The sequence below is a fragment of the Nestor notabilis genome, unplaced genomic scaffold (genome assembly GCF_000696875.1).
Source record: "Nestor notabilis isolate BGI_N333 unplaced genomic scaffold, ASM69687v1 scaffold30203, whole genome shotgun sequence".
In the NCBI taxonomy this organism is placed as follows: domain Eukaryota; kingdom Metazoa; phylum Chordata; class Aves; order Psittaciformes; family Psittacidae; genus Nestor; species Nestor notabilis.
In genome coordinates, this window is record NW_009923031.1 from 35,617 (window position 1) to 63,496 (window position 27,880).

At 36.3% G+C, this 27,880-nt stretch overlaps 1 protein-coding gene across 1 annotated transcript in view; it reads left to right on the forward strand.

The window, feature by feature from the left end:
• The window catches only part of FRY (furry homolog (Drosophila)), a 134,829-nt gene that overhangs the window by 33,446 nt on the left and 73,503 nt on the right, over positions 1–27,880 (forward strand). Inside the window, exons 10-25 of the mRNA XM_010011901.1 lie at positions 197–289; positions 384–482; positions 2,950–3,051; positions 6,692–6,795; positions 7,276–7,384; positions 8,317–8,403; positions 10,156–10,327; positions 12,020–12,152; positions 16,072–16,179; positions 20,393–20,648; positions 21,748–21,930; positions 22,837–22,923; positions 24,650–24,909; positions 25,222–25,411; positions 26,175–26,299; positions 26,493–26,550. Coding sequence (XP_010010203.1) covers positions 197–289; positions 384–482; positions 2,950–3,051; positions 6,692–6,795; positions 7,276–7,384; positions 8,317–8,403; positions 10,156–10,327; positions 12,020–12,152; positions 16,072–16,179; positions 20,393–20,648; positions 21,748–21,930; positions 22,837–22,923; positions 24,650–24,909; positions 25,222–25,411; positions 26,175–26,299; positions 26,493–26,550 — 2,166 coding nt within the window. The remainder of the gene's footprint in view (positions 1–196; positions 290–383; positions 483–2,949; positions 3,052–6,691; positions 6,796–7,275; positions 7,385–8,316; positions 8,404–10,155; positions 10,328–12,019; positions 12,153–16,071; positions 16,180–20,392; positions 20,649–21,747; positions 21,931–22,836; positions 22,924–24,649; positions 24,910–25,221; positions 25,412–26,174; positions 26,300–26,492; positions 26,551–27,880) is intronic.

The window sequence follows — 27,880 nt, forward strand, 5'->3', positions numbered from 1 at the left end:
CAGATCCTTGATCTTGACTTAGGTCCAGCTTCATGCTTGCTGCAAAATGCAGATTTAGAAGTTAATAGACAAATGTTTTCTGTGGGATTTGCATGATAAAAATAGTTACTGACACTTGATGTGCATTCAGCAAACGTTTAGAGGTCTTTATTCCAGCTGACACGAAATTTATGTTTCTTGTTTTGTTTTGTTTTAGGAATGTGCGCATTATTTCCTTGAAGTTAAAGACAAAGACATCAAGCATGCACTGGCAGGACTGTTCGTTGAAATTCTTGTCCCCGTAGCTGCTGTAAGTTTATTTCTTAGCTTTTTTACGTAATTCCTTTAAATTAGGTAAAACAGCTTGTGAAATAGTGTTTTATTAACATGACATTTTCTTTCAGGCTGTTAAAAATGAAGTGAACGTCCCATGCCTGAGGAACTTTGTTGAAAGCCTGTATGATACAACACTTGAACTTTCCTCGCGAAAGAAGCACTCGTTGGTTAGTAACCCCAAGAAGCAGAGGCTAAAATTCTTTGTCAGAAATATCTCTCAGTAAGACCCCTGGGAGACTGCAAAACTTCTTTCTGCATTCAGCTTTACGTTGCTATTTGCAGGGAAGATTATTGTGTTTGCAGAAAATAACCATATTTATTTTATTCAGAATATGATCTAAATTAGTCTGACTCAAACCGATGTTTTCAGCTTCTGGTTCTGTGATTATTAAATAGTTAGGTTTTCTCATACTTGTTATGTGTAAATATTAGGAGGAGAGGAGAAAGAATAGAGTTCACTTCTTGTCAAGCAAGAACAAATGAGGCATGTGGGAACAGCTCTTTCATAGGGCTTAAATAATACATTGTAGGAATGAAGAAATGTATAACGCACGCCCTTTTGAATCTGTAACTTGGCTACTGTGCAGCTCCCTATTTCATTTTTTTCTTGTGAGATGAACAGTGTATTTTTGGAAGCATGAGTTGATCTGAATTAAATGAGGATCTGAGTCAGTTTGATGCTGGCCGCCTTAAGCAGTCTGTCTCTCCAACTGGGTCAGCACACATCAGCAATGTGATGTTAGCTAATTCGTTTTGAAGTCTTGAACCATTTAAGTAAAGAAAGTTGTCATTTGTCCTCCCTTATTCTATGGCAAAGTCAAAAAGAATTCTCTGTTCCCAGTGCTCTCAGCAAAGGCTGGTCACTAGCGCTACTGAATCTGGTGGGAGGACTGCCGGAGTGTGCTTGAGCTCTCTGTCACCATTACACCAGTCCCAGGGGAGAGCTAGAGCATCCTGATCCAGTTTGAGTTAGTGGGAGTCTTGGGGTGGATTTCTGGTTTCCACACTCCGCTTGTGTCTTTGTGGCTCTATTCCTCTGCCTAGTTAATAAAACATTGTTGAAATTGCAGCAGGGTAAGAGCTTTGCTGTACAGTTTTTACACTAAATAGAACTTCCCCAAACTGGTGGCTGTACTTGCCAAAGTCAATACTACATGCTTGAGAAAGACTTGCACAGCTGTGGCTTTGCATTTGATTGCTTGTCTACACATACCACACTGGCAGCCACATAGTTAAAAGTGACAAAATAGAATAGATTCTTGTGAGGGTGTGATTAGAAATACAAACATTGTGAGAAGGAGGAGGAGGGGAAAGGCAAACAGTTGACAGAAATAGCTGCAGTGCATATTTCCAGACTTCCAGGAAGAAAGCGCATTCCTTAGAGTATGAGAAGGACCTTCTTTTCCAAGATAGTGATGTGTGAATTGGTGCACTGGTGCACAGGCGCAAGATGTACAGGGGCGTTCATCGTGCCCCATTTTCTATCTAAAAGTCATTGAGGTTCTCTTGGTAGTAAATGGAGGTAATTAAGAAACTCCAGGAGGTGGTTTGTATCTTTCTTCCTAGGGCTTTTCTATAGAATGGGTTGTAACACTCCTGCGATGTTACTAAACTCTGTGATCCTGTTAAGTGCTCAACTACTATAGTCATAATGTTAATATGGTAAGAAAGTCTTCCATGAGAAGGCTTCAGTTATCCTCTCCCATACGTATTTTGGACAAGAAGATTACAAAAAATAAAAAAATATTTTACGTTTGCCATTTGCTCAAGAACCTAGGTCTAACCTAGCTATAGACAATTTATGTTACATCTTACTGGAATAGAAGTTGTGGTTTGTGGTGTATTTACACTTTTGAGCTGTGACTGAAGTTAGAATTTTAGGGTTAATTTTAGGAATCGTTGGTCTTTAAGATAAAGTTACCTTATTTTTTACTAATAACTTTGAAGCCCTGATTTGGAATATTAACATGACAATTGAACCTGAAAAGTCTTGCTGCAATAGCAGTCAGTTTCAAAATTAATAGGTGCATTTTAGCTTTATTTTTAGTGTGACATTTACAAGATAAGCATCAAAGTGAGAGTTACCAAAGAGACCAGGTACCAGTATTTGAACTTACGTGTTCCACATTTTTCTTTTCACTTTGCAAGAAGTAACTACCAGCAGATCCAAGAACTGCCTGTATTTTAAGACAATTCTATAAGGTGTTTGACATGTCTCTCATTAAATATTGTGACTGCAGATTTTGAGGAGTAATAGGCATCTGAGCATTCACAAGTCCAAACAATCTCTGTGGGTCTTGTTATTATGATAAAGTTTAGTTATTTCCATGCTATCTTTTCTCAGTTAACTGACAGAACTTAGCCCTGTGAGTCTGAAAAACTGTGGCCCATCTTTGGATTATTATATTGCTATGAGAAGGCATTTGATTGTTTTTAGTTCATTTGTAAACATATCTGTAACAGCTTCAGAGAAAGTTCTTTTTCAGATTGTACTACTTAACAATGTGTTTGTGTTGGCTAACATGTATTCTACAAAATAGAGGAGTTAGAGTCTTAAGTTTACAGTAGCTCAATTAACTTTTATGTTGTGTAGACATGCAAATAATATGGTATCAACATCCATTTTCTGTTTAGGCTTTGTACCCTTTGGTAACATGCCTGCTTTGTGTCAGTCAGAAGCAGTTCTTTTTGAATAGATGGCATATTTTCCTCAACAACTGCCTATCCAATCTCAAGGTTAGTATCTTCTAGTTTTAATATTGTATTAAAACTTCAGTATGCACTATTGATCCATTGCAAATCCATTTTTGGTAAATGTGCTGGATTGTTACTATTATCTGATTCCATACATAATTTTATTCTCGACAGTACAAATTTTTTAGATATGCAGATTTTTTCAATGACAAAAATGTATTCTTGTGCCTAGTTTGAATTTCTACTGTTTCTTTAACTCAAACCAAGCCTGACTCAAACATCTGTAAAAAAGGAAAGATTGTTGATGAAAGTTACTGGCTTGAGTGGGATATTAAAACTGACCCAATATTAACTTGCTTTTTTTCACAAAAGCATTCACAAACAAAGCACTTGTTATTACTTTATCAGACTGGAACTAATTGCAGGACACTAATTCCATTGCCTCTGTCTTAATGAAAGAATTCGTGTTGCTTCACTTTGTATCTATCTTACTGTTAGAATATATCTTTGAAATATTCATATTCTGTCTAAAGATTTCTTTCCAACTGTACCTGAATTACTTTTTCTGAAGATGTTCAGAATCTTTTTGCAAAGAAATTCAGAAAACAAACATTGTTATTGCAACTAATTTTATGGGGGTTTATGAGGTTATACAAGCTTTAGAAAAGGGGGCTACAGTTGTAAGGTCTCTGAGCAGCCAGCTGAGAATATAGTTTTTTTCTGAAAATTAGGAGGATCCCGACAAGTTATTTGAAACCATTAGAGAAAACATAAGTTTGTCCTATATTACCAATTGAAAATCAAATTCGAATTCACCTTGTCACCTATAATTCATGGATGTATACTTTGCTTAATAGGGCCTATAGATTAATGTGGTGACACATTCAATCTTTATTTTGGGGAGAAGATAAGGTAGCTGAATAATGTGGCTAAATTAGGAACGTGGTTAATTACACCTTCTCAGTACAGAGGAAGAGAAATTCTTCCCTTAGAAGGACAATTGTCCTCACGAGGACAGTACATGGGATGCCACGATATTGTGTGGACTCCCATGAACCCCATAATGGATCAGGTTTCTCAAGAGCCTTCACACCCCATAAAGCACAAAGTCCTTCCCAAAACCATTAAGGTCAAGCATACACTGGGAAAGCAAAAAGGCTTCTAATCATATTTCTGATTTTAATATAAACTGGCAAATCTCTGATCTTAGAGAAACAAACGTTTCTCTTGAATTAATAAAGGAGACTCCTGCTAGGACATGAAAATATTTGACCCTGGCCAAATCCTGCCCAAAAGACATTTAATACTACCCTGTTGAAAGCAATGTAAAAGTTAGTAATTATCCTGGGTTTGAATTTGAACATTTATCATTAACTAATCTTTATTTACAAAAAACTATTCAAGCCAGGAGTTTCATATAGGAAAGAGTCAAAGCACCATGTTTTGTATAGGGGCATTTTTTTTCAGCAGCAGTTCTTTGTCTCCAGACCACATGGGACAAGGAGAAAGCTCCAGTACAATTTGACCTGAGGGTGCAAAACTTACTATACTAAGAATGGGTCAAACAATGTCTTGGGCATGAATCCATGGGTACCAACACAATCTCCTTTCAGCCTAAATAGACCAGACCTAACACCATGTTACTGGAAAACAGAAATGGAGGAATTAAAGAAAATGGGCCTCACTCCTGGCAGTCCAGTTGCTCCTCTGCCAGTCACAGAAGAGGTGGATGCATTGAAAACAGACATTTCTAGAAGAGCAACAACAGATAAAAGCCAGCAGCACTTATCAATCAAGAAACAGAGCAAATCCTGGCTGAGCTCTGTTGCCAACTGCTCCCATGTTCAAAAGGCCCACATCAACTTCAACAAATTCTTCAGCACCAAGTGAGTTGGGCATTGCCTGCAGTGGTAAAGGAATCACATCCAGTGCCAATACTTCCTGCTGGGAAAGTGAATATGTCAGATATATTAGGCCAAATGCTCCTTGTCCTAATAGGATTACTGTCTGGGTTTTTCTTGTTGACAAAAATCCTTAAAATGCTAAAGAGACTCCATTGTTTGTGGACTTCTTGGAGTTTTCCAAAGGCAGACATGCTCGGTGTTTTTCAAAGTACTGGGCAACCAATCACTGTGCACTTGCACAGATCTTGCCCATGGACATGCCCGTAATTTCCCTGGATGTTTCTCAGCCTTTTTTATCATCTTCCGCTTAATCTTGCTTCTGCTATGCAGCTTGCTGTTTCTGATTGAAAACTGGCCTGCTATTTTTGGGAAGCTCCAATGATATCAGTCTTGGGACTTATCTCCTCCATCTCTTCTTAACCACCCTTGCAGCTGAACTATCTGTGTCACTGGAATATTTGGACTTTTGCTTATAGGGGTGATATCCTCTTTTACGACACAAGCTCTCTTTAACTGAATTAGCCACAGTGTCTGCTGTTTTCTTGATAGCTTTGGGGTAAAAATAAACTTTGATAAACCTGTTGAAGAAATCAAACTCTTAGGACTGAAATTTAAGAAGACTGACATGATGATACCTGATGAAAAATAGATTGAAAGTAAACAGGTAATAAAACAAATTTATTGTAACAAATGTTATTTTAAAATCCTGCAAAGATTAATAGGTCATGTAAATTTGGCATTACTTTTACTACTTATTCTTATCGTGTGCTACAACCGTTGTACACTGCTTTAATAAACAAAAAGGATTTTAAATTTTCTGTTTCATATAAAGCTTTATTGTATAAAATGTGTTGTCAAGGAATTAAATGGAAACTGCAACCCAAGAACAGTGTTCCTGTTCCTAAGCTTGTGACAGATGGCACGTTGGAAGTTGGAGCCATATCACGTATCATCAGCAGATTTTCTTCCTTCCATTTTGCAGGACCTAGACCAAAAGACATTCAAGAATTATTGATGCTATTGGTTGCAGTTTCTTTGATCAAACCGTGGTCTTTGATCTGTGACTCAGTATTTGTCTGCAGACGAAAATTCAGCTCTTTCTTTGTCATGGAGATTTGCACTGTGGGCCAGGCAAATCTTGTCTCAGGTCAAAGTGTACTGGACTCCTTCAAAGTTTAACCCACTGAATGGCCCAACATACAGGAAACCATCTGAATGGACTGCATGTACTTGCACCCTACTCGGAAAGCCCTTAAAACTGCCACAGAAAACTGCGTATGACCAAAGAGACCCAAAGTCAATCTTGTACTAGTTCAAAAGTTGCCAAAAATAAACAGCAATCCAGACAGATAATCCAATTCATTACAGCTGATCCCAGATGCCATGTTAATTAAGCCAGCCTATTTATTTATTTACTGTTTTCTTCACCCCAGGTCTCCACCACAGGGAAACAGCTTTTGAATTGACAGAATAAATTGAAGATGCAGTTTTGGTTTTAGAGTCAAATTGAGGTGGTTTTCAAATAAAGATTTTAAATTGTAGCCGGTATCTAATTTAACTAACTTGGTACTTGGGTTACTGACAACTTAAGTAATAGCAGGAGAGGTAAGTCGGATGCATAAGCATTTCTGCAGCTATAGGGATGGCGTATTGGGCAGCTGTGAGGCTGTATCTTTTTGTAGTGTCATTGTGAAAACTCAACCTTGACATCCATTAAGTGTAGAACTTCCTTTCTAATTTGTACCTGAAGTTTATTGATGTGTTATGTATTTCTCTAGAATAAGGACCCAAAAATGGCTCGAGTTGCACTGGAATCTCTGTACAGACTACTGTGGGTTTACATGATTAGAATTAAATGTGAAAGCAACACAGCTACCCAAAGGTGAGATGCTGTATTTGTAATGATAAGCTGGCCTTGTAGAATGCATGTTGCCAATGAAATTTTATAGTTCTTCTGAGTTCCTTTGACTTGCACCTATTCCTGTTGTGAAATAAAAAACTCAACTGTACACAAGAAAATACTCACTTTTGTGTCAGTTATTCTCTCACCTATTAAAATTACTGTATAAAGCGTTTCTTCTCTTGGAAGAACTGAAAATCACTCTTTGCCTTATTAAAGTTAGAAATACTTTTGTAATGCCATGTCATTGACTGGTTTATTGCTTCTTATAATGTAGTCATGAAATAATTACACTGAATTTGTAGCAGAGAATCAGAGTAAGGTATCCCATTTCATTTTCATTTCAAAGGAAGTACATTCTAGTCTTTCTAAATGGAGTAGGATATCCAACTTACATTTCATGTTTAGTGAAGGTCTGTGAGGTCCAGAAATGTCTGATGCTTTTTTTTCCTTCTTTTACAGTCGACTTATTACTATTGTCACAACACTTTTTCCAAAAGGGTCTCGTGGTGTTGTGCCAAGAGATATGCCTTTAAACATCTTTGTGAAGATAATACAGTTTATTGCACAGGTATGGGAGAACCATGCATATGTCTTTGCAATTAATGAATTACTTGTTTTCCCAGTATCAAATTAACAAACAAGTAGACTTATATTTTCTGAATTTTTGGCAACCCCATTGTCAGTATCTTTCATCTAGGCAATGATAAAATTATCGAATGAGCTGGGGCAGACTTCTTTTGAACAGATTTTGATTAACTTCATTCCACTGAAAAGGGATAAAAAAAAGTGCCTTTCACTTCAACCCAAATGTATTTTTGACAGTTTGATAAATTGCCAGTATGTCAGAAAATGCATTTGTTGATAGGCTCTGACTGTCAATGAAATTCAAACTAGTAGGCTATATTTTGTCCTGATACTGAATCATTCCTACTATAGAGACAATGAGTTGTACTGCTCTTAAAGCAGTAAGTCAGAGGAAAACCAAGTTAAGTAGGTAGTTAACACGTTCAGTTTTCATCAGCTCAGATGCGATTTGCTGAAATAAACTAACGTTCAGTGCTGGAATCTCTTTTATTACTTAAATTCGGAAAACATTCCCATTGAGCAAAAAACTTAAGCACATACTTAAAGTCTCTGAATACGAATGAATTAAACAGATGCTTAAAATCTTCCCTGAACTGTGCCATCTGTGAACAAGATCCTTTTATGTAAAATACTATGTTAGTACCATAATTACCACAGTCTAAATGAAATAATTAAAACCTTTATTTCCAAAATGGATCATTTTCTATTTCAGTGCTATAAATTCTTGAATTTGTCAAGATCCAGCAGTGTTGGAAGCTTAGATCTGATAACATGTTCTGCATACTTCCAAAAATCCATTTTTCAATACATTTAAATAAATCCTGATTAAACTGATTTTCAATAGTCTGTTACCTGAAAGCAAGTAAGTAGCAGAAGTGAGCAGCTTAATGATTTTCAATATTTTTACTATTTTAGGAACGGTTAGATTTTGCAATGAAAGAAATTATCTTTGACTTCCTTTGTGTTGGAAAACCAGCAAAAGCTTTCAGTCTCAACCCTGAGGTATGATGTGCATCTCCATTTTCTTGTTAGGATATATTGTATTGTGCTACTTTTCCTTTCTGGTTTCATTCTAAGCATGCCTTCACTGGTTTTCAGACCAAATCTTGAACTTGATTTATTGGTAAAATACATCTGTGAACTTTGATCTGTGAAATGTCACATTGTTTATGCCTACCTTGTGTTTCCTAAAGTGAATATTATTAAATGTAGTGCAAATGTATAAAAGAAAAAGAAAACTATTGATCGCTCTCTCCTTATCACTCATTGTTATATGCAATGCCTTTAAACTATTTTAATATAAAAATAAATTTTATGTAACACTTTCAATGGTTTTTAAAACATTTTTGCTGAAGAAGAGTATATGATTCAAGGAGAATTGAAGATGACAAAAAACCCCAAGCTAAGCCTCTGATAGTTTTATCACTCTGACCAGTAAAGCTCCACTAGTGTTAGTGTCATGAGTCAGTTTCCTAGTGCTTTCCTTAGAGAAAACAATCAGAAATTAGAAAAACTTTTTCAAAAATCAAAATAAATGATGAAATAATGAAAAAGTATCTTGAAAATAATGTATTTGCTTATAATTTGGAAAACATTTTCATTTGAAAATCAGGAATAAACATACAAAAAATAAAAAACATTTGTTATAATCTCATAAAATATGTCTGTATTAATCTTGCAGTCTTAAACAGCCATATCTATTCACTAAGATTTTAAAATAGAATGAGTTACCTCACAAAAATTGTGTTTGATACAAACAATATTTGCAAAAGTAGATTAAGCTTTTTACTGTCAAAAGCAGCAGAAGTGAAAGGCAAGCATTACTTTGAGCACAGCTTTCATCTGCCTTCAGCAGAGTGAAAAAAAATGAAACAGAATCCTTGAGCAAGCAGGCAGGCTCCACCACGGTCTGGGTCAGTCACATGCAGTGTTGACTGAGGAATGTCCTGCAAAAGACATTGTGTATTTGCATTGCATGAAGCCAGGCTTGTAGGGAATGGACATAGGCCTTAGCTTCTTGACGAATAAACAGCTGAAATATTACTGTTTCTCAACAGCAATGTAAGTCTGACAGCAATGAAATAATAGGGTCACTTTTTGATGTATATAGGTTTCAGCATTCTAAAACATACCAAACTATATGTAAATGCACCTTTTGGAGATTGTCAGTAGGACAGCCTCTGAATACGTTCCTGGGAAATTAAAAACATTCTGATCTTTTATTCATTGTAATGAAAAGTCTGCAAGTTTTCCTCTGGTGAATTCCCAGAAGTCATTCAGGTCACTTAGCCTCATCTTTCCGATGTTTTCACATCGCAGTTTTGGCACTGAGCACTACGCTAGACTTTTCATTTAGTATGGTCAACCCTGGGCCTTCTCAAGACAGTTACTAATCTTTCTTCATAATAGACCATGTAGGACATGGTTTGTGTTTAACTGAAGGTCCAGTTAAGATGCATTACTAAACTCCTGGTCATATTCATGTGTTTCATCCTGAAGATAAAAAGATAATGTACTAATCAAAATAGTTGAAAATAGTTTTGAGAGGGGAGACCATATGTGCTCATAGTGCAGATATGAGTTCACTCTTTATTTCATAGACATTTTTTGTAAAATATATCAATCATCTATTCAATGTAGTGGAGATACAGGAAAAAAGTGCTGGCAGGTGCATAACTCACAATTTCAAAGTGATTGAAAAATATGAGTAGAATATGATTATTATGATACTCATTCATCTTCTGAACTTTCTAGAGAATGAATATCGGTCTGAGAGCTTTCTTGGTAATTGCTGATAGCTTGCAGCAAAAAGACGGTGAACCTCCAATGCCCGTGACTGGAGCTGTCCTTCCCTCTGGAAACACTCTCAGAGTGAAGAAGACATATTTGAGCAAAACTCTTACAGAGGAGGAAGCTAAAATGATAGGTCAGTAAGAGAATGGGCAATATAGAAGCTTGGATAAGAATGAATGTGAAAAAGTCTTCAGTACCTGAGCAGAATAATTTACTATTGTTTAGTATTCAATTGATATATTTATTGTAAACATCTACTTTATTGTGCATTGTAATGGAATGTATGGTTTAGTTTGACAAATACTGCTTTTTTTTTTTTAATTGTTTCAGGAAAAGTTGTGCTCTGCAGGTGGGAGCAACCCTTTGTTCTGGAGGGGGGTTAAGTACACAAATAAAGAATTAGCTTCTTTCAGTGCTGCATAGCTGTGCTTATTCATGCATATTCATCTTCTTAGAAACAGTGCTTGTGCTCAGAAAACGTACTAGCCTTGAAAACCAGCAAAGATTTCTTTTATACCCTCATTTTAATTGCACGATCTCATACAAACTGAAACTCCCAAAGTTGCAGAAACTTTTAGATGTAAAATAGAGCTGAACTAAAGGGCCTAAGTTAAAAGCACCATTGCCTTGGGCTTCCTTTGTAGTCAATGTAGAGAGAGAATCCTGGGTTGCAGGAGAAAAGCTCCTTTATCATGTCCTGAAGGTACCAGGTTTTGCTGGCAAAAAGGAAAATTTGGCTACTCATCTTAGCACTTTGTTAGGTCCTCAAACTGCTGTGAAAGAAACAAAGCCTACATATTTCTACACCAGTGACAAACACCTATGTTGTACTGTTGCTACATCATTGTAATAACATCAAAATATATCAAAAAGTAGTCAGTGTAAGACTCACTGCTGTTGAAATGGACAACAGATGTAGTATTTAGTGCTGTCACTAATTTAGTTCATTTTGATTATTCCTCATGCATTTGATAATAAAGGTTTGAAATATTGAATTATTAAGATTTATTAGCTATTTGTTCACTATTTTATGGTACAATATTCTAGATTCTCTGTGTAACATGTAAGATTACGATAGGCAGTTTCTGTTTTCTTTGCCTTCTACACTGTTATTGAACTTTTGGTGATAATAGACTTGAATTTTGAAATTCTAAGCTTACATTGTCTTTATCAAACAGGAAAAGAATTGACTAGAGAATAGATGACTAAAAATATATTGTTCAGTGTTAATATATAAATTTTCATTATGAAAATTAAAATTTTAGCCTTTCATGGATATAGAAAAAGAGTTAACTCAAGTTTTAAAGTATTTGATGTCCATCAGCTGCTGTAAAGCTTTATGTCTAATATCGTTTTTCACATAAAACATCATGCCAGTAATTTCCATACCAGATTAATTTTAGGAAAGCTCATTCAGATTCCTTTTTTCAATTTGCCTGTAGTTTTTAAACCTCACTACTGGATCAGAACTTCTACTTCTGCCAGAAAAAGTTGCAAAGTATATTGTATATCTTCACCAACTGTGTGGCTTCATTTGGCTATGTAGAGACATATTTTGACTAGGTATTTTTTAACTTTTTCCTCCAGGAAAAATACGTGTATCTGTATATCACTTGGGCTATTTTTACATACAATAGCATTCTGTCTGGACAGGGCAACAGATTCTGTCTCTGAATCAAGTTATTACTACTACTGGAATATGCTATCTCATGAGGAAAACATTTTTTCTTAATTTATGCAGCACAGCATGAGTAAGCAGCTTTCTTTTTCAAAATATATGTACCTATAAATAGTCCAAATTATACAAAAATGCATCTTATTGCAGGTATGTCATTATATTATTCTCAAGTAAGAAAAGCTGTGGACAACATACTCAGACATCTTGACAAGGAAGTTGGTCGCTGCATGATGCTAACCAACATACAGATGCTTAACAAGGAACCTGAAGACATGATTACGTGAGTGCTCAAGAGCATTAAATCCCATAAAATATTGATATGTAATTTCAGAACTTTTTATGTATTTCTGACTACCATGAGTCATTGGAACAATAGACAAGAAACAGGAAGCTTAGTGTATACTTTGAAAAACTCTTTGTGACACATTGATTGTACTTGCATTGTTTGGAATTGAACTGATGCTCTCAATGTATCAAAAGTTATGTGTGAATCCCATGAATGTTTAGATGGTAGAAGTTGAAAGCCCGAAGTGGAAAACCTGTCAGCCTATGCTCAAAACACTGTTTCAGGGTATATTTGCATTACTGAAGTTCAAAATAAATTCAACAGATTCTGTAAATCACTATTAATAATAATCTTTCAAAATTTCCATTCATGCCTGTAATCAAAATCAAATCTTAATTAAAAAGACAAGTCATGTTGTGATAAGAGTTTTGGATTTAAGCAGTACCTCACCAAACCAGAATCAAGCCAGTACATCTCAAGCAGTGTTGAACAGCAGCATTTTACACCAAAACTGTTAGTAAGGGAAGTTTTCTGGAGCAAGTTCTAGTGAGGTGGACACCTAGTAGACTTTAGAGACACAGAGACATCATTTGACACATGCAGAGCGCAGATGGTAGAAAGCCCAGCTATAAGGAGACCTTGGATATCTTTCCTATTATAGAGGGATGGACATGATAGTTATGCCAGAAGAGAAAGAAAACTGGAAATAAAGTTCCAGGTATAGTTCAAGGGATAACGAAAAGGACGTTGGTCTCTCTGAGAATGGTTTTTTTTTTCATATACTATCAAAAAAAAAAAAAGGCACAAAACCCACCTTGCTAAAAATACTGAGTAGTAGATAGAATGCAGTGACTATCCAAATTCAACTACCTTTTACAGCCGATATGATCTTTATGTGTTAATGTCATTCCTCTGCTCATTTGTTGCTGTGACTATGTAGATGTACTTGTAAGCTCTTTGTGTCTTTAGCATTGTCTTTATTTATGTTAAATGCTAATATTACTATCTGATAATATTTCATAGTTTTCTTATAGTACTATCCACTATACTGCTTGTTAGCCACAATCAGTTTTTGTAATTGTTTTGGGTCTCGTGGCTTTCACAAGAAGGAAAATGAGCTTTGAAATTCACATTTTATTCCCAAAAGATAATTGCATAGTAAAACCTTGAGCACTTAGATAAGAAGTGTACTTAACCTTAGCTATAAACATCCTTTCTGTGGTTCTCAACATCACCAAAGTGGTGTTTATTTTTAATAATTTTAAAATATATCTGGGATGCTTAATTTTCAGTGGATCTACGATCATATGAAAACTTCCCTTACTAATAATTTTGGTGTGAAATGCTGCTGTTCAACACTGCTTGAGACGTACTGGCTTGATTCTGAATATCATAATGATATTTTTAATAACAAATAAAATAAGAATCAGAGGGAGATAGCTAGGAAATTAAAAGTCGTAACATTTTGAAGTATAGAGATTCTGGAATTTTCTTTGACAGTGTTAGAAATGCTTCTGTATTTTATGACTGATCCTTTAAGCATTTATTGTGGAAATAGGTGCCACGCTGGACTGTCTTACTAAAATCCTAACTAAGGAGCATCCTTTGCATCCTCCACTGGGATGTGCATTTCAATAATGGTTATAATTACTTTCCAATATAGTCAGAGTAGGGCATCCATTTTCTAACATGCAACCCCGTTCTTGGAAGTACTTCAAAGATTTTTATTGACAATACCCAACTAAAATCTGCTGGTATGAAAACACAAGCTTCCAGGTTAGGACAACTGTTGGTGTGTTCATCCAGAGCTCGTCCTGTTGGACCCTGAGTTGGCCAGAGATGACTGCAGAGCCGTGTGAGGCCCCCCCTTGCCAGATGCTTCACATGCTGAGCCTGGTAGCTCAGATAAATTGGGAACTTGAGCCTCAGATTTGGATCTTCTGCTAGTCTCCTGAGCAGCTGATAACCCACAGAACACCCACAGATTTTATATTTATAAATAGTTACTTCATTTTCCTTCAGAAAAGTTTCCTCTTAGGCTATTATTTTACATGTCTCCATTTTAAAGGCATGAACTGTTACCCTTACTGTGGACTGATAGTAAGGAAACTCTGCAAAGTTCACTTTCCTTTTCAAGTCAGCAAGGAAGACTCATTGGTTTGCCTGCAGATAAAATTTCCAATGGCACTTTACTACTTAAAACTATAAAATAGAATATTTTGCACTAGTTATTAATCGAATCGGTTTTTGCATTAGCAATAATAGTTCAGAGTAATTTGTTTATAACCAAATTCTTGGATTAGATGTTGTATTTTACCCTTTTTCAAGTCATTTGCTGACTTTCTTTCAAGTTCTATCTGCTAGGATAGAGATACAGTGAGACAGAGATAACTGATTATGAAAATAGTTTCCCCTCATTGTACAATTTAAGTCAGTAGATTAAAGTCATATCATCATTCTACATTCTATTAATGTAATAGATATCCAAGCTGATACAGAGTGTTAAGAGAAAGAACGGTATTCACCACAAAATTTACTTTAATCTTTTAATTAAATAAGCCTAATGTCAGTTTATGCCTTTTCTACACCCCTTGTTTCAGTGACTGTGTGGTGTTACTCCATGAATCTTATCTTAGACTTGTGAGATGGTATTACATTCAGGCTTTCTCTGTGGTTGAACACAGAAGTAAGGTACTCAAATGCAATGTCCTCTGTTGGGTGGAGAAGCAGAGTAATGTAGAGAGCAGGGCATTGGACAGGGGTGCAGGAAAACCAGGTTAGTTTTGTGTTTTGCCACTGAAATTCAGTGTGGTGTTAAGTAGTTTACAGTGGTTCTCAGTGTGTCTTTTCCTTCTCATTCTTTCCTGGTTTGACCAAAGTCATATTAAAGCAGGAACAACCTTTCTCTGCATGTTTATAGTAGGGTCCCTAAATAGGACCTTGCTCTTTTGATCCCTTCAAAGCGTATTACAGGCTAATAATTAATATTGTGGGAAAGACTGTACAGTTTAAAATGCTGTTATGCTTTGGTTATTTCCTCTGTACTTAATCAGCAAATAATAGATCATTGAGTTAAAAATGAGTAAATAGAAAACCCCCAAACATTTTGAAGTCTGTCTAAAGGACTTTTAATCTGTATTCTTACCAAAAAAATACTGGAAAAAAAGTCAGAAAAGAACTGCATCTTTCGTGAAAATAATCGGCAGCTGAAATTTGAGCTACTTTTACAAGACTTAAGTACTCCCAACCTAGATTTTTCGTTCATGCTGAACTTCAGATTCAACCACTTTCCCAGTCTGTTAGGGAACAATTGAGCCATTGCACAGATTAGAGCTGCCTTGGGGCTACTAAAACATGTTCAAGCTGATAATGTTTGCTAACGTGCTGCCATCTCAGGCAGAGATTGACAGAAATTCTCTTGCCATACCTACCTCTAAATTATACTGCTTTTTCAGTGTAATGCTGTGGGGTGTGTGTTTCCCACAGATCTTTGTCCTGTTGAGGGCAACTGTCTGGACCTTCAGCCTTACTGTTTAGGCTTCTTGCGTATCTGCTATTTGCTTTATACAGCTTGTGTAAAATAGCTGCACTGTGATGGGGAACACCCCAACTCATTCCCTTATCTGAAGCTTGTGTCATGTAAATGCTGATCTTGATGAAGGAATCCTCCCTCCTACATTATAACTCCATCTTGATATATCAGTAATAAATGTCAACATCAAAACCATTCATTCAGTGGAAACATTTGTTCATGTTTCCTTCTTCCATTTATAGTGTCTAGGTTTCTGTTCTGATGTTCTTAGTAGGCCTCTGGCACTCCGTTATGTCCATCTCTTTTCTGAAAAACCGTAGGTGGATCATTTAACACAATTATTTGTTAAGCGTAGTCAAAATTCTGTTTTATTTTTTTCAGAGGTGAAAGAAAGCCCAAAATTGATCTGTTCAGAACATGTGTTGCTGCTATTCCTCGATTGCTTCCTGATGGAATGTCAAAACTTGAGTTGATCGACTTGCTGGCAAGGTAAACTGTTCAAACATTAGATGACTGCTCAGTGGGAACAGAATGAAAAACTGGGCTGCAGAATGTGTAACTGTTTCTTAGACAATCATATGCTTATAAAAAGCAATATGCTATTAATGAATAAGACATAAAAGTCCTAGCATCTTTTTACAGTCATTGTGTTTATATTATAGACTCTCCATTTTATTAGAGAGTAGATACATCATCCAGAACTCTTTTCCATCAGTATGTAGATTACATGGTATTCCCTATTGTTCATGATATATCTTTTCTGTGTAGTGGAAAAACATTGAGATGCTTTTTTAGTTTTGGTTTACAATTCTCATGTGTCTGTTTGGTAAAACAGAATGTGCTAGATGTTGTAGATTTCAAAAAAGTTTTTAACTTATAATAATGATTTATTTTTAATATTATTATACGTAAAATAAAGGATATGTTTAAGTGTCATCCCCTCCTTGCTTGGGGTCCATTGAATTTATCTTGATAGACTTTATTTCACGGAACAAGATAGTCTACAACGCATGACTGCTTAAACAGTTAGTTTTGAGGATATCGAATTGTTGACTTACTGCAGATAATCACGATAACAGGTACTGGTCAGTAGAGAAAAGTCTGTTACATTTCAGTTGTAGTATCCAAGTCAAAGATTACAGCATGTCACTTGTGTCAGTGGATTATGGTAGTAAATTGAGCCAGGAGGCCCTTGCAGCATATTGCTCACAGGTAACTGTGTCAAAGCAATCTTTGCCACTCCGTTCTTGCTTCTGAAACATCTGAGAATGGCAAATGTGGGAGCCAGAGGGTTACATTCAATAGCATTTTTTGCTGCTGTGTCATTAGTTCTTTAGTGATGTGCTAAAACAGTGAAACAGTTTATTCTGCTGGTAGTAAAAAGTGCAAACAGCCAAACAAGCCATAACTGCAGTCAGGAGTAGGTGTGCTGTGGTGTGTGGCCACCTTGATTTCCTTCTGTTTACATCCTCTGCTATAAATCACTTGTGGGTTGTTTTAAATCATTACATTATCAAATTATAAAGATACCATATTAAATAGTTACATCAATTCTGCTTGAGGGAAATAAAAAAGGACATGTTTACCTTTAATCCACTATTTTAACTAGCTTTCTATCATTAATAATGGCCTTAACTGATCTGCTAGAAAGCACATATACATTCTGGTCACTGCTTTTCAATCACAGAAGATTTTCCAGGTCAGACCTGTCACTACTCTGAAAAATGTTTGGAGACCAATGTGGACTTCCTCATAAATAAGTGTTTCCCTCCTTAAGTCTCACAACTGTCAGTATAACCACTGGTCTATCTTTATTCTGTCATCAAACTTCACACAGAAAAGGTTAATTGTGATTCTTCAGCCACAATTAGTTTGCAAGCATTTCTTGGGTAATTCTCATGCTGGGACAATGCAAGCAGTAGGTCTGCTGGGTTGTCTGGTTCTGGCTGTGAAAAGTGAGACATCAAGAGGAGCTGAGGACAGCATCTCTAGAGCAATTTTGGTAGCAATTACATGCTCAGCCTTCCTCCAACAAGGGGACCTTTGGGAAGCTGTTTTCATCTCCCACACGTACTCATGATACAGCATCTTTGAGACATTGATACTGTTGTAAATCAGATTCTCAAATGTAAGCAAGGGAAGCATAATTCACTTACAAAAGTAAGTGAATGCATCTTAGGTTGGAAAGCAGTTAAAAGACAGTTAATGGTTCAGGAGACTTATAGCAAGGTGTTGAATTACTGGGTGGAGTTTTAGTATTGCAGAGCGGGATCACAGACTGAACACACACAAACCAGTGATGTTTCTAAGGCAAACCTTATTCACAGGTGAAAGTAGGAATAAGTCTAAAATACTTTTGAAAAAGTTCTTCCGGTCTAATCAGTATCAAGGATGCCTGATTTGGAGAACAATGTCCAAGCTGGGGCATCATGCTTGAAGAAGAGACTGGCCAGAGAATAAGGGAAAGGAAGATCAGTAGCTTGAAAGAATCAGGTCTATTTATTCTGGGACAGTGTGGACTGAAAACACTCTACAAAAATACAGCTTCAGGGAAGAAGGTAATAAACTGTTCAAGGAATTTATACCTGACCCAATCCTAATGTAAGTCTCCACACTACCCCAGCACCAGTGCTGCTTCTACATTCCCTATAGTATCCCATGTTTATTTGGGTCCAGATTGACTACTACTCCCAGTTATGAAAAAGTAGTCCCAGGAGGTAAGTCTTTGCTGTTCTAGAAAACACTGCATTACACTACTATGTGTTTTCTGGGTCAGAGACTAGAATCAATACAAGCATAAAAACTCTGAAGAGGTGAGGTCTCAGTTCCTCCCTGGTTCTGAAAAGAATCCCGTTTTGGGCAGGGATTTGTGAGGGGCTGTGTTGTTGGATGGAAAGCTATTAAATATTTTTTTTCACCAAAGATAAAATAACATCTTTGGGTTAATGGGTTCTTTTATTCACAGTTTGGTTTGAATTTTCATCCTCACAACAGATGTGTCTTTTGGTGGTTTCCAGAATGACTTTGTAACTCAGCAGCTAAACCCTCTTCCAGGATAGCTGTATTCAAATTATAAGCTGTAAAGCAGATGTCAAGTATATACTGTACCTTTTACCCTTTCACTGCCCACTGAAACCATTCATTACAAATTCCCAAGTAGGCCTTAAATTTAACTGACTTGACTTAAATTGCAAATAAACAAACTAACATTTACTTGCTTCCTCAAGCTGCCTGTCATACAGTGGTAATACATAGATGCATTCTTATGCTCAATTTGAATTTCATCTCGTTTGATAATCCGTTGCACAGTAATTTGGACCTAGAAACATATCTCTTTTGTTTCCTCTTTTCTGTTATTACTTTGTGTCATTGTGGCAGTCATTTCATGGATGACTTAATCATAGTCTCAGAGTTTTACTTGTTTTTCTGGTTTTGGCATTCCAAATAGAGACCAAAATGGTCTTTTCTTAGCAAAACAAAATACTGTGTTTTCAAATTTATATAGAAAGTCATGTGGTTATTAAAGCGTAACAGTTATTTTTGGAGTCATATTCACCAGGGGTGAAGTTTCATGGCAGTTGCTTTCCTTGGACTTAAATGAAATGTCCCCTGCCTCCCAGTTAGGCAGCTATAATGAACCAAATTTGTTATGAGCTACATCTCATCATACACTTCCAACTGAATGGAATTTGGTTCCACTCCATCTGTCTGTTTTGAGTTTTTTTCTCCTAGCTTTCTCTCTATCTTTTTATAATGCACCCTCATTTTCAACTCTGTATATTAAATGTAGATAAAATACTTTGAAAATGAGTTCTAACACACTACAGAAAATTACAGTCTCATGGGTAATTAAAACAAAATACATCAGAAAGGCAATGAACCAAAAATTGCAGAACCCACTAATCTGAATTTACTTTATTCTGCCAACCTACCAACACAGAAGTGGTTTGATAATTTTTGAATCAAAAGAAAGTATAATGAATTTTTATGTTGAAAAGAACTTTGGCATGATGCAAATACAGAAGGAAATATAATTTGAAAATGGGATCTAAAATTGCACTATCTTTCAGAAGAACTTTGGGGGTGTCTGATGTTTTCAAATGTATGGAAAGTCCTCAGGCTGTTTTTACCATTTCCCTATCCTTAGTTGTTTAAAACACAAAGCAGGTTTTTAATTCAAATTCTTATTTTTCTTTTGAGTATTTTATTTCGATAAATGTGATTTGCTTCTTGGCTCAAGATTAATTTTAACTCTTAGGCAGCTGAGGTGTTATGATTCTTTTATATTGAAAGTAAACAAATAAATACATAAATTATGAAATTCTATATTAACTGCAAGCCTTTTGCTATCATAACTACTTAGAAGGTATTTAATAAATAAGTAAATCAAAAGTGTACTTGGTTCAGGGAGAGAGCAAAGCTGCCAAATTTATATTCTTTAAAGATACCATCTTTTAGGAGTGAAACAGAGACTTCTCTTGGACCCAGAAATATGTTCAGGCCATGTTATATCAAGAATTACAGTATAAAACCAGGTTAAGGTTGTTAATTGTGGTCAGAAATAATGAAACCATGGTAGCATCACTGCAATTTACATTGTCATCGGGAATTTTCCATCAGTGTTGTTACTGAGAAACATGTGCTCCTTTCCACAATAAGCACTCCTTAGATTTTTATTACCTGACATTTATTTTACTTACAGGCTGTCTATACATATGGATGATGAACTTCGACACATTGCACAGAATTCTCTTCAGGGTCTACTTGTTGACTTTGTTGACTGGCGGGAGGATGTGCTCTTTGGTTTTACTAATTTTCTGCTTCGTGAAGTGAATGATATGCATCATACCCTTCTTGATACTTCACTGAAGTTGCTGCTACAGTTGCTTACACAATGGAAGCTTGTAATACACACTCCAGGAAAAGCTTCTGAACAGGCAAAAACCAGATCTGCAGAGGTATGAAATCAAGAGATCTGTGTCCTAACATTTACGCTAATTGAAGGCAGAAATTATGTTCCTTGGTATTGCTGTGGTTTATGTATTTTGTATTTACTCACCTGAGAAGAATTCACTATGTCTAATTTTTTAAGATAATTAGTTCAGATGTCTTCTGAGGACAGCCATGTCCTTGTGTAACACAGCAGATGTTACTGTTGTTGAGCAACATAAGAGAATGCATGTCAAACTGAAATATGCACATCAACAAAAGCAGATAAAATGAAATATGTGTGTGTAGATGTGGCAGAAGGACATGTTCCCAGGACTGAAACTGATTAATAATGCTAGTGGGAACGCTGAGAAGAGTGAAGTGGATCTTCCCTTCCTGTAGCCATTTCATTTGTTTGATTCAAAAACATCAAAGAATCCGATTGTTTCTACAGGCTGCTGTCTCCATGTGTTACAAACATTCCTGGGAACCGAACAGCTTTGCTTCTGCTCCTCCCATCTGCACTGCCCCACAGATATTTTCTTTATGAGAGATAATTTTCAGGCTTCTTAATCTCCTAACCCAGTAGCATGGAAATGTTTTCCTTTGGGCAAGCATAATGTCTGCTTTATATTACGGAGGACTATTAATTAATATATAATAATACTGTTACAAAAAATGTAGAAAAGATAAATACTCACATGCTTTTCAGTAAGTATTGTACACTTTAATGGTGGGGCTCAGATTATAGAGGCCACCTACCTAAGGTGTTGACTGCTACTGGATCAAAGGACCTATGGACCTATTAACTGGAGCAGAAAAAGTGTGAACTCTTCACTGTCTGACTTAGCTATTCATTCTTATAGTAGAGGATGGAACAAAGCAGGTAGTTGAACTGCAAAATAAAGGGAGGGCAGAAGGGCTACAGTCATGTATTGGATTTATAGAACAAGATAACTTAAGCAACAAAATTTGATTATTTGAGGGAATGCTGTCAATCTCCTACTTCAGCATTTACATGGCTTCTGCATTTTGTTTCTTTATATTGTCCTAGTTAAATAGAATATTTCTTGGAGACCCAGTTTTAAAACATTCACTCCATTTTTCTCCCCTTGCACTGTTCTACAGTTGATACCAAATGGATCCAGCCACAGGATACAATCTGAAAGAAGCCCCTATTCTAATGTACTACATGCAGTTGAAGGATTTGCACTGGTTCTGCTGTGTAGCTTCCAGGTCGCTACCCGTAAACTAGCTGTTTTAATCCTCAGAGAGATCCGTGCTTTATTCCTGGCCCTTGGCCAGGCAGAGGTACGATTTTCCTTTTCTGGAACTTTGAATTAAAATTCTCTAAAGATAAAGCTCAAAACTGCTATTACAGTTGCTTTTAACATAATAGTTGCAGTACAGCAGGTATGCACTTAGTTTATAAAAAAAAATTTGGTCTGAGCTTACCATTTCTATTTGCCCTAACGCTGCAAACCTTTCTGTATGCTGAGCAATGTCACGTTAATAACATGTGCGCTATACAAGAATTTGAAGAGAAACATGTACAGCAACTTAATATTTCCTCTTGGCATAATGTGAATGTAAAAGACACTGTAAAACCTATTTTCTACTGCATGGATCATTTTTGTATTATCAGGATTATAAACTTGTACTGGAAAATAAACTTATTCCTGTAGCATATCATTTTGTAAAAAAAACCCAAAGCCCACAGCATAAGACACATTTAAGATTATTCACATACATACATTTTTCTTGTATAGTAATGACCTCTAGGTCTTCTTTATGGATATAGAAATACAGAGAGTCATGTTGGGTGTTGGCGGTCACAGCTCAGTGAGCCATCTAAATGCCTAAGAACACAAATTTGTGTCTTCATGGCAAAGGAATGCTTTAATAAACAGTAAGCTAAATTTTCAGTCGTTTGATACCAGCTATCCAAAGTCTTTTGGGATTTTCTGATATGTGCTTTTGTTCAGTAAGCAGTGAGCTATAGCCACAAATTAACTTTACTTCAAACCACAGCCTGGATTTGGTTCTGAGATTCATGTGACACAGACAAAATGCACCCATCATTACCAGTGATTTTTTTCAGCCATTTTAAACTTAATGTTACAATTTTTAGGTGGTTCTGGTTTATGTATCAGAAAAATAAGAAGGGAAATAATTTGATCGGGAGAGAGGTATACTTGTGTTCTTTGTGTTATGCAGGATGATGACAGGCCCATGATTGATGTCATGGATCAGTTGAGTTCTTCTATTCTTGAAAGTTTTATTCATGTGGCTGTTTCAGATTCAGTAAGTATTACTTTACCATTACTGCTAGTGTTTACATAGCATGCGGTCATAACAAGTATCAGACATGAAAAACTAAAAATGAAGCTGCTAGAAATCAAAGAAATGATACAGCTTTAAGACCTCCAGCCATCTACCTGAGAGCTCCAGGGCTCAACAATATCCCAGACGATCTTTTTGATGAAAATAATCATACTGTACTACATATAGAAAAAATATTATAACTGAATTTATAATCAAAGCTACTTAGATTCTGGACCTGTGAACTGTATCCAAAAGAACCATTAAAAAAGTCGTACTGCCACGACTATTTGAAACGTGGAATGCTTGGAAGTTACTCACTGCTATCATCTGTTCCAGAAGGGAATAAGCTTTAGCTCCCTCACATGCTCAGAAGTGGCCCTGCCTGCAAACCTAAGCCTAAACTCTGGAGTAGTTCACAGCTGAGGTGAATCTCTGCTTTCACTCTTCTCATGGGCCTGATGAAGCAGAGAGGCAGTAAGCATTTTGAATAAAGAGGTATCAGCAGAGGAACTGATACATACGGCAGCTTCTTTTGCATACTGTTTTAGAGATTAGTGCCCTTGTCCAGAGAGCAGAAACTATGAGTTTTGGGCGCTTTTCAGCCTGATTAAGTTTAAAGCAACAGTCAGTCCTTGCCACATGTGTGCACTTTCCCAAAGTAGGAAGGGCACGTGAAACTGATGGTGAAGTCAGGCCACTGTGCAGCTGAAAACAATAAAGTTGAGAGATCAGAAATTGAGCAAGCAAGAGAAAATCTGACTCTGCAACCCAGGAATTAGGAAATTCATCTGAAAGAGCAAAATCTGGGTTTGTTACAGTTTCTATAGGTGAAGGTTTGTGTTTTGTGCTTTAATTCTATGCATTAATAACATAGCAAAGCAAATGCATTGCCTGTGTACCTGATTTCTGACAAGTACAGCAGGTAGTGGTATTTTAGTGATTACTTTCATAACAATGGGTGCAGGATGCAGGCAACTATTACTTTCTATTTGAGGTCTGATAAATGAATAATAAGGATACAAAAATACATGTGTTCTAAGTTTTCATTTCACAAAGTTGTTTTCTTAGGACAAAATTTAAATTACAGTAGAGAAATGGTTTGTTGATAAGAGAACCCTACTTGTCACCAAAGGATTTTAAGTGGATTAAAACTGCTTAAGTGCCTGCTTAAGTCTCTTAATTCCTTATAGACATATTCAAACACCCCAATGAATTCTGAAGAATAGTTACTAATAGCATTGGCCTTGATCATATTGTCGTAGCATGTAGGTGTCTTAATCATGGGCTAAGGCTCCGTCCGGCTGTTCAGACAATGAACATAAGGACAGCCTATACCTCTAACAGGCTACAGCATCATATAAGAGACAGTGGCTGGGTGATGGCAGCAGGTAGAATAGAAAGTAACAGACTGTATTGGTCTATTGGTCATCATAATCATTATATACTATAGAAAGTTACTGTGCCTATCGCAGTAAATAGGAGCTATAACGAAGAACTGGAGGGGAAATAATGAGGTAGCTCTTATCACTATTTGTAAAAAGCTTCTCCTGAGTGAAATGGCCATGTGATGGGAAGCATAAAAGTGTTGGTCTAAAAAATCCAACAGAAGTTGGCCATGGAGCTTGAAAATATAGACAAGTACTGAGCGGGAACATGCAGGAAATAAATGGCTGTAACTTTGGTTTTTTATCTTCTCTCTCCGTAGACAACAATCCCATTAACACACAGCGTGGATTTGCAGTGGCTGGTGGAGTGGAATGCTGTCCTAGTAAATAGCCATTATGATGTGAAAAGTCCTTCCCATGTCTGGATATTTGCACAGTCTGTAAAAGACCCATGGGTTCTCTGCCTCTTCAGTTTTCTTAGGCAGGAGAATTTACCAAAACATTGTCCTACAGCTCTCAGTTATGCGTGGCCATATGCTTTCACAAGGCTACAGTTGATAATGCCTCTTGTGGATCCAAAGTACGTGGCAATCTGCATTTAATTTTCATTTTGATGGGTTGTGTGATTTTAATACAAGCTTTTTTTTGACTCATGTTTCAGTATCAGTGCATGAATCCTGCAAGGTACTACCCAGACATTCAGTTTTAAGTTTCATAATTGCAACTTGTAAGGTGGTAAACTCTAGTTTTCTACCTTCATTGATTTTTTGCATGTTGAATTGCAGCTGGTGGATATGTAGCATGTTTTATTTGCTTTTAAAATGTTTTAAAATACTGTTTAATTAAGACTGGGGAATGATTTTGATAATTTTAATTTATTTTTAAATTCTAGTATTCCTGTTAATGCAAAGAAAACAAGTACAGCAACCAGTGGAGACAATTATGTTACTTTGTGGAGAAACTACCTTATTCTCTGTTTTGGAGTAGCAAAGCCCAGTATTATGAGTCCAGGACACTTGCGTGCTTCAACACCGGAGATCATGGCTACCACTCCTGATGGAACAGTGAACTATGATAATAAGGTAATGCATCCTATTTCAAACAAATTATTCATTTAGGGGAGTTCTAAACTGCATCTGCGTGCAAAATCTTATCCTGTTGAAGTATATCAGTTAGGGAAAATTTTTGATGTACACATATTGCATAAGGCACATAATTAGTTACTAAAATGTATGATAACATGTATTGACATTATGTGTCAACAAATATTGGCAAAATACATGGCATTCTCAAAATACTATGTTTTATTGCATTCTGGGTGATGTATATTCAAAATACAGAAGTCCTGGACATACGTGTTGAAGTTAAATTTAGTTGGTCATCCCCTTTCTTTCCTTGTAGAGCATGCCAGTCTGTAAATTTGTAACATTACTGAGCAATAAGGCAGATTTCTGAATAAACATTTTATGCCTGTTAGACATGAGGGAATAATTATATGAAATACAGTTTTAAGTAGTAGCAACCTGAGAGGAACAATAGCTCCACATATGCAATGACTGGAATATTTTAATGAAACAACAAGTAAATTGCAATGATCTAAATGAAAACAAAGAGGTTTCCCAGATTTATTTACTTGTTAGGCTTTATTGAGATGATTGAGATGTAGCAGATATCTAGCTAGACTGGTATATTGATATCCATAATAGTAAAATAATTTCAGCAAACTTTAAAACACATATTAATTTTTGGACAGTGGGTTGGTTTGTTTTTTTTTTTGTTTAAAAAAGATGTATTTACTTGATAATTCTGACAATTAAATGTCAATAATTTCCTAATATATTTTAGGCTATTGGAACTCCATCTGTAGGAGTCTTACTAAAGCAGCTAGTGCCTTTGATGAGACTTGAAAGCATAGAAATAACAGAATCACTTGTATTAGGATTTGGAAGAACAAATTCCCTTGTTTTCAGGTACTTCCCCACTTACCATATTCTCAATTATTTGCCTATAATCCAAATGTGTTATTTTTGATGTAATTTAAATATACTTAAATTTGTATTTGTGCTTTAGACATATGGGTTTATGTATTGAATAAAATATTGATCTTTTCCAGAGGACACTAGATTTTGTCTGGAAAGATTTTTTTTTATTTTTTTTTTTTAGGGAATTGGTAGAAGAACTTCACCCACTAATGAAAGAAGCCCTAGAAAGAAGACCAGAGGTTAGTTGGAGAAATTAAATGTAATAGATTGTTTAAACTGAAAAAATTGATTTCGAAGTAGTAATTCTGTCTCTTTGGAATACAAAGATACTCTTTTGTACTAAGTAGCAAGTTAAGATCTGTGTGCTACAAGAATTTTGTTAATTGTGTGTAAGAACATAACTTAAAATAATTCCATTAAAACCTAGTGTAATTCTATCAGTAATACAAAATGTGCAGTATAGAAATCCATTCTGAGGAAAAAAAATCCAGTTAAATATGGAACCTCCTCATACGAAGCTCAGGTATATTGGAAATCCACTTTCAATATCTGGAAAAATTTGCAGCACAGCTGGGCTGCAAGCGCATTTCACACCAGTGTTCAGATGTGCTTTTTATTTGCAGGGTAAGCAAGGTTATCTAGTTCAACTTCAGCTGACTACATTTTTTCATTCTAAATACAATAGGTTAACTGACAAATTCATCAGTGTTTTCACTTCCATTGTAGTACTCTCTTGTTCCAATAGGAAGTAGTGCTAATGGGATCTCAATAGATCATCCAGTTGGTCCAAGGAAGTATGAACTACTCTTCTGTCATTTCTGATAGACCTTGTCTTAAACACCTCTGGTGATAGGCTCTGTAGCCTCAAGTAAGCAGTTTAGTTACAGGATATGTCTATGCGGTTAAGTGGGGAAGACAGAAATCTGGGATGGTTCTGGAGGTAGCTCGCTCAAAGGAGCAAGCCCAGAAGGCACCATGCCACCAGACAGAGTCTTCCAAACTACCCCAGCTGCTTTTGCTCTGGTATGCTTCTCCTCATCCTCTACATATCTCCCTGTGTGCAGCAGCCTATGAGCCAAGTTGCTGCAACAAAGCCCTCAGGTTAGAGCAGGCAGTTTGTGATAAGAAAACAGGCAGTCATCACGCCACAGTCATCATGCCTTGGGCCAGAGAGGCGTTGCATGAGTCCTTCTAGGCAGTGTGGACAGAGCCAGTCTTCTTAAGATCTTCTGGAGCAGCGTGAATATGAGGCAGCCTGCATTACTTGCCTCTAGGGCCACAGACAGACCCTGTCTCTGTTTACCGGTGTAAACACAGGCATTGGGTCCATGCAGCCGAGAAGTCTGCACAGTTGTGTACAGAAAGCAATGTTGTTGATTTAATACTGTCCTCTGCACAGGCTTGTTTACCTAGTTCTCAAGCAGCTTCAAACTATGTTCACTATTCTGTCCTCCACAGCAGTTTCAATAACGTATCATAATGGTAACCTCTTTGGTGCAGAAGCCATTCAGAGAATGGTGGTCAAGAACTTAAATCATGAATCGGTGGACATAGGTTCTCAGCTAAAAA